At 39.1% G+C, this 20949-nt stretch overlaps 1 protein-coding gene across 1 annotated transcript in view; it reads right to left on the bottom strand.

Moving 5' to 3' along the window:
- Positions 1-20949, bottom strand: part of NCKAP5 (NCK associated protein 5) — a 385499-nt gene that overhangs the window by 59982 nt on the left and 304568 nt on the right. The window contains exons 10-12 of the mRNA XM_075710363.1: positions 7773-7877; positions 4478-4669; positions 124-3971 (exon numbers count right to left, since the gene is read on the bottom strand). Coding sequence (XP_075566478.1) covers positions 124-3971; positions 4478-4669; positions 7773-7877 — 4145 coding nt within the window. The remainder of the gene's footprint in view (positions 1-123; positions 3972-4477; positions 4670-7772; positions 7878-20949) is intronic.

Below are 20949 nucleotides of genomic sequence, written 5' to 3'. Positions count from 1 at the left end.
GTGCCTACTGATTGCTACTATGCATTCTTCGTCTAAAAGGAACATACATTGAACTCAGCATCTGAGCATCTGTAAAGCTATAGTGTACACCACCACATCCCAAACTGTGTTCTAGAGTTTTACCTGTTTAAAAGCTCTTTCATAAAACTGTCTTTTGGTGAGTATGTAGCTGTGGTGCAGCCTTTGACTTGTCCACACTCAACCGCACCAGGCGCATCTTGTGAAGGTTTCATAATTTTGCTCTCCATGACATCAGTTAAAATGTCACCGTTGTCTGTTTTCCTGTTAATTTCATTTTCTATTTCACAGTGTTGTTCAGTTTTCTTTTTTTCTTTTCTTCTCTCTAATTTTGCCTGCTTAATTCCAAATCCTGAAACTTTTGCATCTTTTTTTTCTACCTTTGTTTTAGGAACATCGATTTTCCTGCTACTCAGTGCCGGGAGCTTACTCTTTCGAAAGCCAAACCAACTAGCTATAGAGGGCCCAGTCTTTTGTTTAGTCTCCGCAGTGGGAGATTTGGTTTGTCCCTGACCCTTTTGCACATTTTCTTGGATGCATAACATGACTTTCTCCTCTATTGTAGGTTGTAGAGCTGGTGAACTCAAAACATCAGTAACCTTCTCAGAGGCTTCTGCTAACTTTAAAGACATTTGCTGTCTTCGTGACTTCATTGCTTCCAGTTTATGAGGACACTTTATTCCATCCGAGCTTTGAAGTGATGAAATTTGTTTTGAAGATACAGTAGCTGACGCTTCTAACTCCAATTCTGCTGGCAGAACACTTTTTTTACTTAGAGCTTCATGTTTAAAACTTTCAGTGCTTTTCTCACTGTGGACAGACAGACTGTGTGTATCTTTCTGAGCAAATGGTTTGTTTCCATCACTTTTTGAAGCGTTGTGAAACAAGTCTACTTTTGAAGATGATCTGAAGGGCAGTTTGCTTGGGCTTCCATGCTGGCTATTGCAACTACTCGTATTTCCAAGAGAACCTTGTCTAGAATAAGAATTTTCTGTGGTTTTAGGAGTATATGAAAGAGTCTCTGATGTCACTGCTGACCCAGGAATGGCCTTGATTTGAAGTCCTTCCATGGCTGAGTTCTGCCTTGTTAGAGAATTTCCTCTATCAGAAGTGTTTGTAATAATCTGAGTCCGTACTTTTCCAAGACCTTCTGTCACAGGGGCAGATGGCTTTTCCCCTGTATGAATGCTAAAACTCTGACTACGAGCTTTAGCTCCATTCATACCCAGAGCTGGCTTCAAGTGCGACTTGTTGCTAGAAGAAACAGATCTCTTAACTAATTTGTTTTCCAATCCATCTACTCTGTCTACCACCACGTTGCAGTTTTCATGTGAATGAGGCGATGCTGTATCCATACTAAGTCCCACAGTAAAATTGTTTTTTACTTCAGTATCAGATGTAGAGTCTTTCAATTCAGCATCCGTTGCACCTCTAGCAGTTACACTTGTAGGTTCATTTTGCTTGTACTTACTTGAACTCACATTACTTTTGGAAGCTGCATTTATACTGTCTTTTTCCTGCTTCCCTGGTACAGTAGAGCTCTTTCTCAGAAGTTGGGGAGATTTGACAAATAATTTCAGTCCTACAGGGAGACGGGTTTTCATTCCTTTCTCATTTTGGGTAGCATGTGCAGTGTCACTACCATGAAACAGTGTTGACACTGGGGAATTGTTTACCTGAGATAGTAAGGGATCACTTGTGCTTGTCGTATGACATTGAGGAGTAGCGGGGAGAATGTTTGGCATCTTTTGTGGCTGATCTACCCCACTGTCACTGCAAATACCTTTTTTACTGGAATATGTGTCTTGTGAAGAAGTTGTTTCCAATGATGGACAACCTAGAGAAAAGGACCTGGCTGTTTGAAAATCTGTGTTGGAAAATTCACGATTCCTGTGGAGACCCAGCTGATTAGGGTTTTTTGGGCAGACTTGCTTTGTGGAAACTTTGGAAAGTCCTTGGCATGCACTATGGGGTTGCTGAGATATGCATTTATTTTGCATAATTGCTTCTGCATTTTCTTGAAGGTAAGATAATTCAATTTTGGCCCCAGAAGATACATTTTTTGCTTGTATTTCATGGCTAGATTGATTATGAAAGCCAGAGTTCACAGTTCCTTTTAATGGCGATGATTTCAGTATATTTTTTGCTGCTTCACTGGGACCAGCTCCTCCTAACTTTACCGCTACAGGTGGTGAATGAGAATAATTAGGCCGAATCAACAGGGATGTTGACCTGCCTGGAGGAACGGGTGGAGATGGTGATCGGGCTTCTACAGTTGCTAAATCACAATGAAAGTCTCTGGTTGGAGGTTCTCCATAGTCAGTGGGCTCTATAAGGTGCTGAGGCAACAGTGGTGATGCTGGACTCTGACTCTTTGGATACTTTGACCCATTGCCTCTGCTTGGACGTTTCAAGCCGGGCAGGGGGTGGGCAGGGGGCTTGGGAACCTGGAAGTCGACTTTTGAGTCAAAATGACGAGGTGGACTTTGTGTCTTTCTGAATCTTGAAAGCTTTACAGGTGGCAAAGCAAGTGATTTTTCAAGGGTTTCAGGGCCCACTGATTGAGCTACAGGTATCTCCTCACTCTCTGTCATTACAGTTTTTTGTGGAGAAAATTTACCTCTGCTGGGTATTTTAGTCAAGTTTGGCTTTTGATTGATTCCTGCATGCACAGCGGAGCTTGAATTGCCCTTGTATGATACATCATACACTTGCTTCACTAGTTTTTGTCGTGGAGTATTTTGCAGTGTCACTCTTCCACAGTGTGAAGATTCACTGCAGGTCATGGGGACAACTGTATTTTTACTCCCTGTATTATCTTCAAGAGTCTTTTTCTCAGTTTCATCTCCAGGTCTTTCTAAAGCAGTGTAGCTTCTAGCACTGGTTCCTGTCTGCAAATCAGTTATTCCCTGAGGTGTAAGTTCAGTATATTCTGCACTGGACCTAATTTGTGGCTGGTTGATTGAAATTTCATTTCTTGTTACAGTGACAACTCCAGTCTGATGAGAGCTGAATTCAATAGGCTCACCATCTTCAGCATCAAATATTACAGTAATGCACTCTTCAGAAGAGGTCTTTTTTATAACCTTTTGTTGTTTAATGAAATTACATGTCTTTGGCCTAATGTCTGAGTGAGCAGATATCTGTTTTTCCTCTTTGTCAGTAGATGCAAACTGAGAATTCTCCGTGACTTTGAGCATGTCAGAAGTCTTTGTGTACTTCTCAGTAAAAGGAGTTGCTAATAAATCTGATGGACTTTTCTCATCACTGCTTTCTATATGCAATTCATCCAACACTTCATTGTCATCAGTATCTGAAAGCTGAAAATTAAGGTCCTTCCAGCCTATATCAGCATGGCTTTGATTTAACTGTAACTCGGGCAGCTTTGCTCTGGTGCTTGATTTTACTTCTGCCTGAAAGCCACTGACAAAACTAGTCAATTTTTCAGGTCTTTCCTTTGAATTAAAATACGAACTTCTTTCTGGCAAATGTTTCCTATTAGGATCCCAGTCAAAGAGACTGTCAGAAACGCTGTGAGTTAATTTGTTACAATAGGTCCTGCAATCTTTGCTTGGTACTTCCTGCAGCAACAGTAGGGATGAAGAGTCGTCATCTGCATCATCATGTGAATCTGAATCATAAGAGAAAGTTTTGTTATGTTCAATGCAAATACTTCCTATTTCCATTGGCTGACAATGAGTCTGTTCATTATGGCTGCCACATTTAACTCCAGGGGAATATATTCCTTCATTAGAGTTCATGCAATCTTTGTAACCCCATTTTGATATTACTGAAGGTGATTCGAGTAATATTTTTTGCTTCTGTAATTTCTTCAGCCCTTCTAAGATATGGTTTTCCTTGATACGAGTTGGAGGTAGATCATCCGCAGGACTTGAGAGATTGCTTGGGAGCGAAGAACCAATGCTTATTCTTTTATCCCAGCTCACGGATGACTGTTAAAACAAAATAAAACTCACATATTACACACAAGTGCTGTTAATAAAAAGTGTTACCATTTTAGTAAAGAGATTTAGGAGTTGCATAGGGCATTACATTTCATCCTTTGCTATTAATAGCAATGTTCTTTTTTAATAAAGGATTTCATAGTGGTGTGAAGGCTGCAGTGCATTTAAAACCTGTAGGAAGAACAATATGAATGGAAGGATTAAGATAAAGAAGAAGAACAATTTGGACTGTGAAAGACAGAATAAGTGTCAGAATAAATGAGGAAACTGTGAGCAAATTGGAGCGATAAAGGAATTGTTTAAAAAAAATTAAAAGGAGGGAGAGTGAGTGGGAGGGAGACATCAGGGAGAGAACCCTGACTGAGTTTAGTGACAACTGTTTTAAATATAAAAGAGAAGAAAGTGGAAAAAAAAATCTGAAATAGGCAGCTTTTCAATTAATCTTGTTTCAGATTAACTTAAGCTAATGAATGAAGAAAATTAATTTGATTTACCCTTTTGCTGCATGTCTTTCCATCATTCCAAGTGTAAGAGGAACCACTGGAATATTCACTGCAAGCACTTGAGAGGGAGAGTTCACTGCTACTGCAGCTGCTCCGGGGATACAGGCGGCTAGGACCTGTCATATTTAATTGACTCTGGCATTTTAAGACAGGAATACTGCATTTCACATTCTGCTGGCATTCCTAAAATATGAGAAGAAATAGAAATATCTTATGGGAAAAAGACCATTTAACTTCCCCTTGATTAAGAAGGACAAAGAAAAAGCAAGTAAGCTTCTTACACCTTCCTGTTATGCCATTAGCATCTGGTGAATTTAATAGAGAGAAGTAAATTAAAAATTGCTAACATTTTCATTTGTCGGGGGAAAAATCCACAATCCTCCATGTTTTCTTCTTTATTCTTGAACCAGTATTCTGCTCTTCTTTTGCTAAAGATTATCCTGAGTCTATTTGAATTATGCTTTGTACATAAGCAGCGTGCTCCAGTAAGATACAGAAAACAAAGTTATAAGAATGCAAGTATATCTTGACAACTGCATTATAGCCCTACAATGTAACAGATGAGGCTGTACATCTCGGACAAGGTAAATTAATTTAGTATCCCAACCAGAATGTCCACTGAGAATGGAATCTCTCCATTACAGTCTAATTTTGGTTTCCTATCTAGTTCAAAGCTTTGTCTAAGAAACTCTCTGACGTAGGACAATCCATCTTTGTGTCGCTTGCAGACAGCTGAAGCCTCTTGCTTATGCAATTTATTGACACTTTATGGCTGCCTTTAGTACTTGTGTAGTTATCGCCCCTCTCCAAATGCAATTTCAGCTGACTGTGACTAAGTGCCAGCTTTGAGGAAGAGAGTAATGAAGAGCAGATAGCACTTTAGGTAAAATATTAAACCTCTGTAGGAGTATCTAGGATGCCTTTAATTTGTTTTCAAACTAATACTCTTGTGCCTAACAGTGTTAGAGCTTCTTTAATGTTAAGTGCCTGCACCATTCCGTTATGCTGTTCTCCAGTTTCCTTACAGAATCACACATCTTTTTAATTACCAGGAACGCCAGACAGAGCGACATGACTCCATTTCATAAAACTTTGCTTTGGATTTCATTAAGGCAAGCTCAAACAATATTTATTGATTTTTGTGTGTAGATATACCCCAAATTAAATTTGCTTAGATGAAAATTTTACCTTTATAGTCAAGAAGACACAAGAAATCTAAAGTTATTGAATCCACAAAACAACGATCAAAACTGTATATGCCATAGACACAGCTTCTTCATGCAAATCTCTGGAAAAATGCTCAGTTTGTAGGCACTTCTCATACACTAACATGTTTGTTGACCTTCTGCTAATTTCTTCCACTTATTCCCCCATGTCCTCCCATTTATTACTACTAGGGTTGAACCTTTTTTCAGTTAAATGGGAGAGAGCAGAATTTTTACTGCTGAGGAGTTCATCAGTACAGCTGTTCATTGCTCAACTGACATCATAATGTTCTGCTTTTGACAAACGTAACCACAGGGCAAATCATTATTCTCTGTCACAGGCAAAAGCTATGAATGGGAAAATCATTTAGAGGTAGCAAGAGCACATTTCACCTCTGGGAGTTATTGGTACATGTTCTCCTAGGAAGTCAAATGGATGCAGGAGGAACAGCCTTTAAATCCACTGGCTCTGGGAAGAACACATCTTTCAGCATCAGAGGCAGGCTGATGCCTGTGTTTTGGCTCTGGAACAGACTTTCTCATACTGTTGAGACAAATTACTCTCTATTTCTGACATCGTGGTTCCGATGGGAGACCCTGTCTCATCAGATTCCTCAGCTATGACAGTGTCATTCCCTGTAAGGTTGACTGTAAAGCGGCCAATGGCAGCATCTGCTTGTTCAGCTATTTTGTTGCCTTTCAGCTGTGGTATTGGGAAAATATGTCATGTCAAATTTCTGCCCTTTATACTATGCTATGTCCCAGTCACCATAGTGTTTAAGGGAAGGATGCCTGTAAAATCCTTTCCTATGAGAACCTCCTGTAAGAGAAAAGAGGAGATCACAGCATACTGACAAGTACTGCCTTCCCTTCCTGTCACCTTCAGCTAGTTTGAGAGCCTTTCCAGGAGAAAGGCATTTGGTCCTACAGTGTTAGCAATGGGAAAAATGGAGATACCCAAGCAAAGCAAAAGAACAGTGTATCACTGTAATCATCTTTATTGTTTAAGAGATGAGAAAATGTGCAAAAGGTACCATGCCATCACAGATTCTGAAGTAGGGTATCTATCTGCCCAATTTCTAGATTGCATTCAGATCACCAAAGACAAAATGGAATTTTCTCCTGCAATTTGCCTTTATTCTCTAAATTACCAGAGAAAGTACTTTGAATAGTATGTTTATGACGCAATAATTAAATATATTTAGCTTGCATATGGGTCTATTAACTGACATGGTTAAATTTCAACTTTTTGTAATCATGACTCTTAAGTCATTACCTTTAATGACATTAAAGAGGCCTGAATGTAGCATTACAATTTAAATACATAATTTTTGCTAAAAAGCACATTAAATTGAAAGAATCAGACTATTACAGACACAAAACTCTGTATTAGAAAAGCCTAACCTGAAGGCTTAATTACACATAATGCAAAGGGTCATTAGCATTTTTGTGAACCTTTGAAACAATGCCTTTTCCTTAAAGTATGTATTACAAAGGAGATTACATTTTTGTTGACACTACTGTACTTCAAGATCAAAGGCACACACAGGTTCAATGTTCTGTTCTTGTCCTCTTTGTTTCCCTCTATCTTTATGTGACTTTTGTTTTTTAAGCTACTTTTCTCTTTGACAATGAAACATGAAAGCCACACTGGCTAACGTTTTGCCAAATAAGCACAAAGCTAACCCCATCTGAAAAAAAAAATGCAGAACCCATGAATTTTTAAAAGTTCATACATAATATATCATAAAAGTAGGATGAATAATACGGTGTATGGGCTTTAATAAAAAGCTCTTTGACCATTTCTCAGAAATTCTGAGATGTAATCAATACCCAAAACGGTATCTTGGGGACATTGCTAAGATTTACCTTTTTTTGCACAGAGTGACACTATCTGCTTACTATATCAACTGAGGACACAATATTGAATTTCAGAGAACAGAAGGAAGAAGTAGTATTGTTATCTGCCTCAACAGTGTTTCAATTCAGACATCAGCTTTATGGCTCATCCCCGACATCAGACTTCAGAGGCGAAAAGGAGGGTTCCAAATGAGGGGTACAAGGACAGCACAAAAACTCACGTGAATCTGAGCATCAGCAGTTCGAGATTGCATCAAGCTTCTGTTTCGTTCTACTTCGGAAAGCAAATCCCCAGATGAAAGGTCTAAGATGCGTGAATGGAGTTTCTGGTGGGGCAGAAGGGAATGAGCAAAGCATAAGCATTTGTCAAACATGCAGCAGATCAGCATTTTTAAAATCCCAAACTCTGCTGTTAAATTTCAAGGGAAATGAAGACCCTGAGGTAAAAGAAGATCTGTTCTAATTTGAAATGTTGCTGTTTGTGCTTACTTTGTCCAAGACTTCCTGTCTGCAGAACAGATCATTCTTCATCCAAAACAAACTCTACTTTTTCTTCTAGTCACTGTTTTGCAACTTATCATTACTTCACATGCAACGATGACAAATGAACACGAGTCCCACCATTATCCATAGAGTTTGACAGGTTTCAGGAAAAAAGCATAAAAATGAACTACAAAATTAACATTTATAAATCAATCCACATGTTAATGTTGTTTTATTTACGAGCTGTTACACCTTGAATGAATGATTGCAAAAGTGACCCTATTTTTAAACAGCATTGATCTGCTGAAAGCCTCCCTTGCACACATTTTAACTCAAAGTCATTAATGTCATCTGCTAGGAACAATTAATGTGAATAGAAAATAATTGCATCAGGGAACTAGGGACTCAGAGGATTTTGTGCATTAATATTCACATGCTGTTCGATTATATACACAGTTCTTTTTTCAGTTTTGCTTGGAAGGATGGCTAAGCTTGTGCCTTTTCCTCCATGTTCACCTGTATACTAATTACTAAGGCTTTCAGTGTGCATTAAGCCTGATTTGTTTTAATTGTAGTTTCAATAAAATCCATGATTTATGTGAATGCCTTGGCCAATGACTTCAAAAGAAGAAATATCTGCAGTCTTGTCAGTCATTGGACCAACATATCATGTAAGAGGCAGTATGGATCTGACTCACAGTCCACTGAAATCAATGAAAAAGGACGTAAAAAAAAAAAATCCAAACAAAAGTACTTTGGATCAGGTTCTTTTCATTTTTCCATTAATTCTCCAGGCTTGAAACCCGAGAAACCACAGCTAGCCCCTCCTCAGCACTGGGGTGCTCAGCTTGGAGGCACAAATGGTGCAGACCCTGCCAGGGCGCTTTGCCAGGGGGATGCTGTGAAGGATGCAAACCACGGAGACTTGTCGAGGCTGCATGAGTGGCCCATCACCCTGTCCATCCAAAAAGCCTGGTCAAAGAGGGAAAAAGAATCTGTAGCCACAGAAGTCCTTCCACACTGTGTAGTAGTAGTAATGGCAAGACAGTTCTTTGCAGGGCTCTGAAACATCAGTCATGCAGCATCTTATGCCCAGCTACTCCCCAGCCCACTCTCCTGGTACCCACTGCAGAAATTCATCTGCTAGAGAACAAAGCAGGTGGCCATTCCTACAGCCTCTGTTATCCGAATGCTGTGCTTCAGGCATCTATTCCAGACAATCTAGCAATTTTTTTAGAAAACTACTAATTATAAATTTGGGAGTAATTTCTCAAGAGTTACATATTCATCCAGGTTTCTTCAGGAGGTACTCTCTGTTGCAGACAGATCATGGAAAATATTTTCAATGATCAATGTTCTGTATAAACATATTTTGTCCAATATATTGTTGAATAGATTAAAATGCTACAAGCACTTAGTAGCCAACATACTTTTCATTATAAATATGAACTACCTCCAGGCTATGTGTTTTTTAACATCAGTGATGCCTATCGCCTAGTTATTCAGTGTGCACCTTTTAAAGTGTTATTACTAGAGTTACTGTCAGGTGTTTGTTCAAGATTTAAGCTCCAGGTAAAATGCCTTCCCAAACCCATGGATTTACTGACTTAGTACACATATTATTCTTGACAATAATTCCAACTGCATCGTTGAACCACCAGAGAATTCCACTGTTTTTAGAATCAGGAGTCACCGATGTTACGAACAAGTTGTGTACTTGCTCTTTGCAAAGCAATTACTTTCTCCAGTGAAACCAGTCACCTGATTTTTGCTTCCAGAGATATTTTAGTGGAAGTTAGTATGGCCAGATCTGTGCATTAGAGAGGATGACTGCGGACATCTGAGATGGATGAACTTTTATACTTGAACATTTATTTTCCCAGAAAAAAGTATCCTAGAAATAGTGCTATAGGAGTTTTACAGTTGTAAAACTGTCTTCTCATTTTTCCAGCAAGGCATTTTAAATACTTCATTACTTAAATGGGAACACATATGCATCTCATTATGGGAAACTAAATATACCCCCATAACGTCATCCAATGGAATTTAGTGTGCTGCTGTTATTGTCCATATCAGACATAAGAGCAGAGATCAGCCCAACTGGAACAGGCAGAAAACAGGTAATTTTTGGCCAGTGATGAGCCGTAGCCCATCAGAGCACACTGTAAACGGCTCGGAGTTACGGGGGTCCCTCCACACTGGCTCAGTGACCAGAAGGGCTGAGCTGGACACGGATCACGCTATGTTTGGAATCATCTTTGCCAGCATTAAACTCTATAACTCTATAAAACTATAATGACAAAGGTGAATCAGCTGACTAAAATGATTAACAAAGAGGGAAAGTGTGTTCTCAAGATGTATAATGTGATTACATTTCTGTATCAAACAAAAGATCGTCACATTGGGAGTATTCCCCCCCCACATATGCAAATAAACTAACAGACACACGACCGGCACAATGACTAGCGTTAACAGCATAACAAACTTTGAGATCATTAATTAAATATAGTCACACAGCACTGAAGCAAGTCATCCAATTACAAAAGAAAAATGATAAGAAAATTGTTTTTCTTTCATTTATTTTTTCTTTTTCCTTCTCCATTTTCTAATTAAAAAAAATGGGAAAAACTCTACTATTTGTTAAAAAACCTCATTAATGATCCATTTAAAATCAAGTAACAGATTGTGCTAACTATGTATCTTGATTCTGATATCTTCTCAGATGCGCAAAATGTACTGTGTCCTTTATGGTTATTTTCAGATGACAGTCACATAACTAGATCAAGGAGTTACGGCTGCCTTGAAAATTGTACAGTATTAAAATCACTGTTGATGGTATCATGATGCGATGCAACAAAAAGCAGACCACAGCACAGAATGACTTCCACAGAAAAGATCACATCAGTTTAAATGAATACTTAAATATGAAACTGAAGAGTTACAACTATAAATCCCAGTCACCTGCCCCATTTGTTGGTGGCCTATAAAATGATAAGGGGAAACCGGGCAATATCTGTACATGGTGGGGAACGTCTGCGCCCCTCTGAACACAGGAAACCATCAGGAGCACAGGGCTGCAGAACAGAAAACCCTTCGGGAACTGCACACAGTATGGGCTGGGCCAACTTGCTTGGACATTACCCCGTACTGAGTACTGCCAGGGCAGGTGTGGACTAAAAAGTTGATAGCTTCTTAGCTAGACTAGACCCATGTCTCCACGAAACTGGGTGCTGAGAGGTGCAGAGGCCAGGGCAGAGCAGAACAGGCCTCTCTGTGGTGCCTGTGACCAGCAGCAGAAAAACTCCTCCTGCACCTGTGAGATTGATGCAGAAAAGGCCATGTCCTTTGTGGCTCAATTAACTCCCGTAACCCACGTAAAAAATAAAAAGAAAGTAATTGATAATTTAGGTGGAAACCTATTATATCAAATGCAATAGGGAATACAATTATCTGGCAGGCAGATAACCAATCCATCAAATAGTAGGGCAGTTCTCCCTCCCCCCAGCAGCATCCTTATTAAGGCTTTCTAGGAAGATGAAAGAAGGCCACTACCTGCTGGCATGAGGCAAAATTACAGACAGACTCCCCCAGCTATTGTGCCTCTTGACTGTATCTGTGCTGAATATCTATCAGTTCCTTTTTGAAACGTCTAATGGCCTGCAGCATTGCCAGAACAATTTTCAATGAATTATGCCAAACTGTACACAGCTCTCCAATATTGGATGAGTTAATTGCTATTAAATCAATTGGCTTTGCTTTTCTCACATGAGCCAAAGTCCATCACTCACAAGAAAGAAATTCTCTCTCCAGGTTCTAAGGAGACATTTTCATCCTGGTGCTCCGTGCCTGAGCCGTAAATGTTCGTTTGGTGCGCGTGGCCTCCCCCCATCTCTGCTGTTATCTGGGGCGTCACAAACCTGAACTCTAGACTGCTCTCCTATGTAACCTGACCATTGTGAGCAGACTGGCAGGGAATGCCTTTTCTGCAGCCTTCACACTGCTCTTTTCTAATAATTCTCTGCACAAAGAAGATTCCTCTCAAGTCCACAGACAGCAACACAACCGCTCCAATTCCACCCCTGTTGTACTAAATCACTTAAGACTTAGTAACTCCACCAAAAACATGCAAAAAAAATGTGCAACACAAGAGTGCTGATATGGTGATCTCTTTATAGGTGTGATAGAGGCTCATGAAAGACAGGAGCTCTTTCTAGCTGACTTTTTTCCACAGTCATCTGACCTGTCTCACTCTTCCTGTTCCCTTGTTCATCTTTAACTGTCCTATCCATCAGAAGCAGAGCGCAGCTGTGAAGTAATCACATCTTGGATGAGCTTTAGTTTCAAAAGGCCTTACAGAAATAGTACTCTATACTATGTTTCCATTACACCATAGAAGATAGCAGACCAAAGAAAGAAAAATATATCATTAGGTATGCAATTTACGTAGTATTAGCTTATGCAGAAATATAATCGGTCACGAAACTAAATCTTGATTTTTTTAGTCCTTAGATACATTGCAGAGGGTGTGTTCAGCTGGAGATGAGAGAACATCCTTCCCCTATTCCATCAGAAGTTACCTAGATTAAGAACACGCACTATTCCAAGTATGAAGTGTGAACTTCTCATACACTAAATACTCTGAAATAAAGGAGAAAGTTAAGTATAAGGAAAAAATAGTGAAACCTCTGAAAGTAGAAATAGATTTTGCTTTTAAAAAAATCAGAGGTTGTAATACATATGCTTTTGACATACAGTAATTCTGCTTTCTAAAGAGAGCAGAACAAGTGGTTGTCAACATTAAACAGCCAAATATGAAGCAAAAGTGAAAGCTGGAAAAAGATGCTTCCATTTTATTTAATGCAAATAATCACTGACATAGGAAATGTACTTGCAATTGTATACTGTGCACATACAGCAATGCCTGATGGTTTATTGTATATAATTGATGTCATGAAAATAAAATTAAAATAATTTTTTCAGCTCTTGGACATTACGTATTTAATAGAAAATTCAGAATGATGTCCTACTTTCCTACTGTTCATTTCCTATACACAGAAATTCATGGCCATCACTGTTTAACTTTGTAGTAAAAGAAAATTATTCTTTCCATTTTCACAGTTTATAATGGCGATAGCAATTGTCATACTGAGCACTTTCCACTAGTTAACCAGCTTGGTTAGGAACTTGCCTTCATCCTTCCAGCTCCTTACTGCATGTGAAGAAAGGCAGCTTCCCAGTAGAGTTCTTGTGCATGGTATATGTCATCCCAGATTCCTTTTTATACCTATATCCTTTAGGGTAATTTCAAGGACATTTCACTGTAGAAATAGCTGTGCTTTCTTCCTTCTAATTCTCTAATAATTTGCTTTGCAATCATCATTTATCCTAACAGTGTGAAGTTACTTCTGACTGTGGCTATTTCTTATAAATATTTCAGACTAACATGAAGCCGGGCATTATGGTGGTTCAGCTGCAGAATACCGTGTGACTTTAAGAAGCATTCCTGTCCTTTTTGAAATAATGTCCCCTATGCACAATCATATTCTTGTATTTCTGCCCAGAATTAAACAGTTAATAATGTGATTTTTTTTTGTGCCAGTTCTGGGAATAAAACATGGCCTTATCTTATAAGCTACATAGAAACATCCATATAGGTGTATGTCTCTCTAGATTTTCACAAGTGCATTAAAGAGACTAAGCTTTGAAGGATGAGGAAATAAGAAAACAACTGTTATTCCTAGGAGGGGGGGGGGGAATTAAAAAAACCCAGCATTTTCAAAGGAAGAAACACTAGGTTCAGATACTAACTTTTCTTGCTCTCAGCATCAGGGTAGCATTCTGAGTCCATGTTCACATTCACTGGTAGTAACATAACAGCTCAGTAATTCTGTGCTTCTGGATTTATACTTCTTTACAAAATTTGTTACATGCTTACAGGTAAAACATACAGGTTTGACTATATGAGATTACTTTGCAGCAAATTATTTAGACTCATATTTTCACTTGTACATACAGCAAACATGACCAATCAATCTTGTATCTTGGCTTGTGTCAGGAATGGTGTGGCCAGCAGGAGCAGGGAGGTGATTGTTCCCCTGTACTTGGCACTGGTGAGGCTGCACCTGGAATACTGTGTCCAGTTTTGGGCCCCTCACTACAAGAAAGACATTGAGGTGCTGGAGCGTGTTCAGAGAAGGGCAACAAGGCTGGCGAAGGGCCTAGAGCACAAGTCTTATGAGGAGCGGCTGAGGGAACTGGGGTTGTTTAGCCTGGAGAAGAGGAGGCTGAGGGGAGACCTTATTGCTCTCTACAACTACCTGAAAGGAGGTTGTAGTGAGGTGGGTGTTGGTCTCTTCTCCCAAGTAACAAGCGGTAGGACAAGAGGAAACAGCCTCAAGTTGTGCCAGGGGAGGTTTAGATTGGGTATTAGGAAAATTTCTTCACAGAAAGGGTAGTCAAGCATTGGAACAGGCTGCCCAGGGAAGTGGTTGAGTCCCCATCCCTAGAGGTATTTAAAAGACGTGCAGATGTGGCACTTAGGGACATGGTTTAGTGGTGGACTTGGCAGTGCTAGGTTAATGGTTGGACCTGATGATCCTAAAGGTCTTTTCCAACCGAAACAGTTCTACGATTCTATGATCTGTACTTGTGCACCAAAATTTTGCATCAACAAGCAGCCATGGAAAAGCAAAGTATCAGTGAAGAACAGGAAGAACTAGAGGTTCACCACAGCTCTGTTCTGGCCCTGTTCTTTTGCTGCAGAATATTTCCTAGAGAAAGTGAATAAAGCTCTGCAATATGGGTAACAGGAGTTTGTCACAGGAGATATCTAGGAGAATATATGATATGGAGTCAAGTTGTCAAGTAACTCCTTTCTCCCACCGTTGGGCCATGTTTAATCATATACAGGACTGGGGCTAAAATTGGAGTGGGAAACTAATAGCCTTTGACCGTTTAAAGTACTCCTCCCTTCCACAAAATAATTACATGCTTATCACTTCTTAGACCTCTAGAAGTTATTAATACACCTCTGTGCAGGCAAGCACATACAACTTCTGACTGTAAAGCTAATGCATCACACTATGCTATTTTTTCTATTTCACTGTTGCTACAGGCACCATTTCTAACAGACCAAGCAGTTAATGCAGATACTTGGTATTTGGCAAAAGCGTGTAACATGGAAGGTTATACAGCTCAGTCTGAAAGCAGCAATGCAACTCAGAAGTCTTATACCCCATGGTATTTAGTATGAACATAGATGTTGTCTTTCATATTTAATAATCTGTTCTTTCTTAAGGTCTATCTGACAGGTTAAGTAAAATTACTGCCCTATATGTTGCTGCTGTGGTTCTCAACAGCTGCACTGCAGAAGACTTACCACTATAGCTGGCTGGATTTATTTTTGGTGGGAGGAGGGTGATAATACCCGGTAAGTGAACCCCAGGATAACTCTCACAGTGGTATGAGCAGGCAGTTGGAGACTGTCATTTAGTGGTCTTACCTACAGCCATGTAAAATACAGGAAACAATCACAAACTTGCAGTATTGCCCAGTGATAACAAGGGGAAGAGTTATACGCAAAATTAATATTAAACTGATTAACTGTAAAATACATTTCAGTAAGCCAAACCAGTTCTCAGTACAAAAAAAAAAAAGGAAGTTTCCAGCTATTCCAGAAATTTCAAGTCAAGTGGATTTGAATTTTCCATTAATCTAATAAAAATACTTCCATCAAAGTTCTAATTTGATATTTTCCATTTGTTTTTGTTGTTTTTCCCTCCTACTAGGCTCACTTTGCTAAAAAAACTAGAAGCCTGATGATACAGAAGATGTTAGACTTTAAATTCAAACCCAGCATTAATAGTAGTTTGTCAGTTTTGCTGGTAAATCCTCCAGGCGAGTTTACTGAGACTTAACTGACAACATCCAAGACAAAGTACAAGGGTACGATATTACAAACATTCGTATGGAAGATTAGGGTGCGAAAACTACATCAGAAAATACTGTTAACAAGGCAAATCCAGCACAAAAAATAAAACAAAGGTTTCACTTGTGTCTGCTTCAGATTTTCCAGGCTTGCTGCTCTTCATTATTATCAAGCCATCCAGAGATGGCAAAAACCAGTCAATAAGATTCCAAAGTAACTCAGAAGATTGGAAACTTATATCCTAGGGTATAAATTGGGAGGTATTAAGCACACATTTGATGCATAAATAACATAATCTCCCTGTATTCTTCAGAGAGTTGACAACATTAATGTAAGCCTAAAATTACTCCTGTTCCAGATCCCTTAGTTTTATTAATTTTTATAAAGTGCTTTAAATAAAAGTTACATGAAAGACACAAAGTAATCCTCTCTGATCCTAGTTTTCATTTTATGAATCTATCAGTGTTTTCAAGCTCTGAGACTCCAAAACGTTAGTTCTCATTTTAATAGCACTATGGTAGGAGTCTGTAAATATTGCAGTAATAATAAAATGAGCTAATTTAATTTCTTAGGAGAATGTATGTATAAAGTTCCCTGTGGTTTGTAATTACTGTAAAGTCAACAGTTTACATCAATGACCCGTTAATCAGCTAGTCAGAATGTAAATAATTAATGAAATAAATGTTTTCAATGAGCTTGCTCATGGAAGACTCCTTGGAGTATGGTAAAACAGCAGTTCTGTGAGAATAGTATTGTAGAAGAGTCAAGCCTCTTATTACATACACATTTGTATTTTGTTTCTTATTAATTTGGTACAAAACAGTAAATGCTTTTTGTAAATACCTTTCTATTGATCTAATACCAATTCATGTTAATTCCATTTTGCTAAATGAGTGCCAACATCATGTAAGTGCTATGAGTTATGGGAATATCCAAGAGTGAAAGGCAGAATCCTACATATCATAGAATCATAGAATCGTTTAGGCTGGAAAAGACCTTTAAGATTATCCAGTCCAACCATTAACCTAACATTACCAAGTCCACACTAAACCAGTTAAGGGGAGAGTAGCAATTTCATGTTTCCTGGCTTGGTGGCTGGATCATTTATAATGAAAGTAAAAACTAGGAATCATTAAGATTGGAAAGGATCTCTAAGATCATCAGTCCAACCATCAACCCAACACCACCATGCCCACTAAACCATGTCCTCAAGTGCCACGTCTACCCGATTTTTGAACTCTTCCAGGGATGGTGACTCCACCACCTCTCTGGGCAGCCTGTTCCAATGCTTGACTACCCTTTCTGTGAAGAAATTTTCCTAATACCCAATCTAAACCTCCCCTGGCACAACTTGAGGCTGTTTCCTCTTGTCCTACTGCTTGTTACTTGGGAGAAGAGACCAACACCCACCTCACTACACCCTCCTTTCAGGTAGTTGTGGAGAGCGATAAGGTCTCCCCTCAGCCTCCTCTTCTTCAGACTAAACAACCCCAGCATCCTGGCAGCTTCTCTTGTTACACTGCTCACAAACAAAACCATTTTTTCTTAACATTTCAGCAGGGTCAGAATCAGTCTAGGAAACAACTTTATACTGAACTCCTGTGACAAGGAAGAACTATACCATTAATCTTTTATGGCATGCCCTGCACATGCTATCTATGCTTTAGCAGTCAAAAGGTGGGCTGGTTTTATTATTTCACTGTATTTAAGAAATGCTTTAACATGAAAACACAGATGAAAAGTACTGATGTTTCAGTCTCACTTATACAACAGGCATCACATTATCAATCATTATCTGCTTAAATGCTACTCACTAATTTCAACATGCTGCTAAATTGCTAATACTATGACAGTCAGTGATATTCCTGGTAGCACAACATAATTTTGGATTTTGTCTTTGTGATTCCTACAGTTCAAAATTCATTTTCACATTCACTTTTTGACTATGCCCCAAAATCATCTAAAGGAATTAGGCAGGCCTCAGTACGATCTTGTTATTGACATTTATGTTGATCGATGTTGGCTCTCACAGAATTGGAATCTACAGATCAATTCCCTTATTAGATTCGTTCTCAGTGCTGCCATGATCATTTTATCACAGAAGCTGCTGCCATCAAATGCTGCTTTATCACTTTATAATGGGATAAGCTGAAGCTTTCCTCTAGCATACAGCTGGAAATGAAAACTGTCTGAGCTCTAAATATTTCTTCCACAGATTTTCAAAAATATCCTTATTAACTGCATATGTCTATTTTAAAAGGTTTTTAAACTCCACTTACCTAACCAGTAATAATTTTTGCCCACAAGAAAATTCCAGTTCTCAGGGTGCTGGAAAAAAAAAAAAAGGCTAACACTGAAGACTGCCCTGGATCTATTAATCACTTTCTTCCTGCTGAGTCTATGCGTGATGATAAAAAAAAAATGAGGCTAAGAATGAACATATGACAGAAAAAACAAAACAGTCTCAGGAATAGTAAGCAGTATTATTTGAACACACACATGCAAACACTCAAAAAGCACACAGAACAAATACATACACAAGGTTTGTCTCAAGTGTTTTATCTGGTTTTGAAAATACGCAGGGCCATGGTATTTTTGTAAGAGTGGTGTTACAGCTCCTGTTGAGAGAGGAGTTCATCACATTAATTTAAATCTCTGATAAAATAAATTAGCTTTTTTATTGCCAGGTTGAACTACGGGGCTATGATTGTTATGTATTGCTACAATCTAAGTGTTAATGGCATTTTAGCCCTGTGGTGGTCAAACAGAAACCATTTCAAACCTTCTAAAGGCTATTAAAACATGTGCAGATGTCTGGAAAATTAATACTATTATCTAACTCTAACCTTGTGCCTGTAGGAGAAAAAGGAGAGAGAAGGCTCAGGGAAGATGTTTTAGATCAATACGTGGCAACAGAGGAGGGTAAGCACTGTTTCACATGGAAGTTCATTGGCTGTGAACAGGTGATTCAAGTGAGCAGATTCATCCTTATTTGGATTTCATTGAAATCATCCATTTACTCAGAAAAATAATTTAAGAGAGATGAGCATCATTTTTACAGTTCTTCCTCACTGCTGTTTCCAAGGTCCAGCAAGCTAGATGCTGGAAAGGTTCATTCATTTAAATGACAAGAGCACGAATTTGTCAAGGTTAATATTGAACAAGCCATATTTTCCTTGCCTCAGTATTATGCATTTAAGAGGTTTCTCCGTTCCTCCACCCTCCTTTTTTTATTTTGTGTGAGACTGTTGAAATGTCAGATGGACTGAAAGGAGTTTAAAAGTAGGAGGAGGATTTCAAGAAATACTTTTATCGTTAGTTTAAGGCTTTTATATACATATTTTCTCTCCAACTCTAATGCATTGTTTTTGGCTCTGACAGAATAATTTCAAATAAGGAGAGACTTTTTAAGAAGGTTTTCTTGAATACCTGGATACAAGGTACTTTATTTTATCCTTTTTCCTCAAAGCACTTACTTGAGGTATGGTTTAGAAAAAGTAAGTAGGCAGACTGACAGCTGGTAAGAATTATTGGCTCCAATTCTTATACTGAAATTAAAAGAATTTCTGCCAGGTCAGGAAGTGTCCCATAGACTTCCCAAACTTTTGCTGCTTTTCATAAATAAAGCTTCTAGAGGGTCACAGTGTGCATGTGTTGTGGTACTTCATTCTTGAAATCTGACCGCAAGATCTCCAAATGGCAGTTCAAGTTCTGCAACATTTATTCTGATACACAAAAAATCACAGGGCTTGTGTGCAGGACAGAGTATAACTCTGTAGACCTGATGGTCTGAATAAGCATCTCAAATCCTGGCTTCAGCCCTCTGTAATTCCATCGACCTGCTATGGAGAAACCACAAAAGGATCTCACAATCAGCCCGGCCATGCAAGCCAAGAAATCTTAGTAAGATCTGAAACAGAGGTGAGGTGGGAAAGCCAGTGCTGGTACCAACAAGGAGGGTGCACCATACTGGACAATATGAGGACACAGACCTGCACTGCCCATGTTCATCTGCACCTCGCTCCTACTGCTGTAGCCAGGAGGAACACCAGGAAACGGAAGAGGAGAAATGTCAGCCATTGCTCCTGGGCCAACCTGGGCTCTTGCAAGGGAAGGTGCAGTGCCCTCTAAGCACTACTTAGGACCTGGACCAGCCTTGGGAGTACCAGGTGCCGGCACACGATGACACCGAAGAGAGTCCCCTCTCACCCTGCAGCCAGCACCCAAGGCAGCCTGCCCCCAGGCTTGAAGCCGCTGTGAGCTCTACTCCAGCATAGATGGCCGGGAGCTGCAGACCTTTTCGGCAGCTGTCTCTGCTCAGAAGAAGCGGTGCCAACACTTCATTAGGAAACTGTGCCCTTGCGAATTGATCGTTTTTTCACAGCAGATAAAAGCAGGACTTAGGAAGTATTATACAGGAATTTCAAAAGGGGTCAGCTTCCAGTTTGGCACCAAATAAGTAGGCAGATTTTTAGAAGAGCTCAGCACAATGCCTGAACACCTGAAAGTCTGGTCCCGTGTGCATGAAGGACCTAAAGACCTAAATTAAAGGTTAATTCCATTTGTTATTCCCCCATGAACTGGTGAAGACTGGTAACAGAGCTGAAAGTACCCATATTTCTAATTATTGTCAAGATCTCCTAAGGACCATTTAGTGGAATAAATTTAAAGTGAGCCTCTAAAATACAGTGCTAATCTCTGATTCATGTTCACACTTGCAGTATCTATAATCCGTAATAACTGTGCCTAGATCTGTGCCTGTGCCTGTATCTACTGTACAGAAAAAGTACACAAGGCTTGTTTAGAGAAAAAAATGGAGTTAAGAGTAAGTAATAGGAAACTTAAAAAAATAGATGGAGCATTTCTGCTTTTGAAATATGATTGAATATAAAAATTTAGGATAAAAACACTAGAAAATTAAGTAGTTCATCTCTGAAACTGTATACCAGAAAGATGAACTGAAGAGTGGGTGTATATTTGAGATTTTT

Source organism: Pelecanus crispus, chromosome 5, assembly GCF_030463565.1.
Source record: "Pelecanus crispus isolate bPelCri1 chromosome 5, bPelCri1.pri, whole genome shotgun sequence".
Taxonomy (NCBI): domain Eukaryota; kingdom Metazoa; phylum Chordata; class Aves; order Pelecaniformes; family Pelecanidae; genus Pelecanus; species Pelecanus crispus.
Note: the sequence above shows the minus strand (reverse complement) of the source record. Positions and strands in the feature narration are given on the sequence as shown.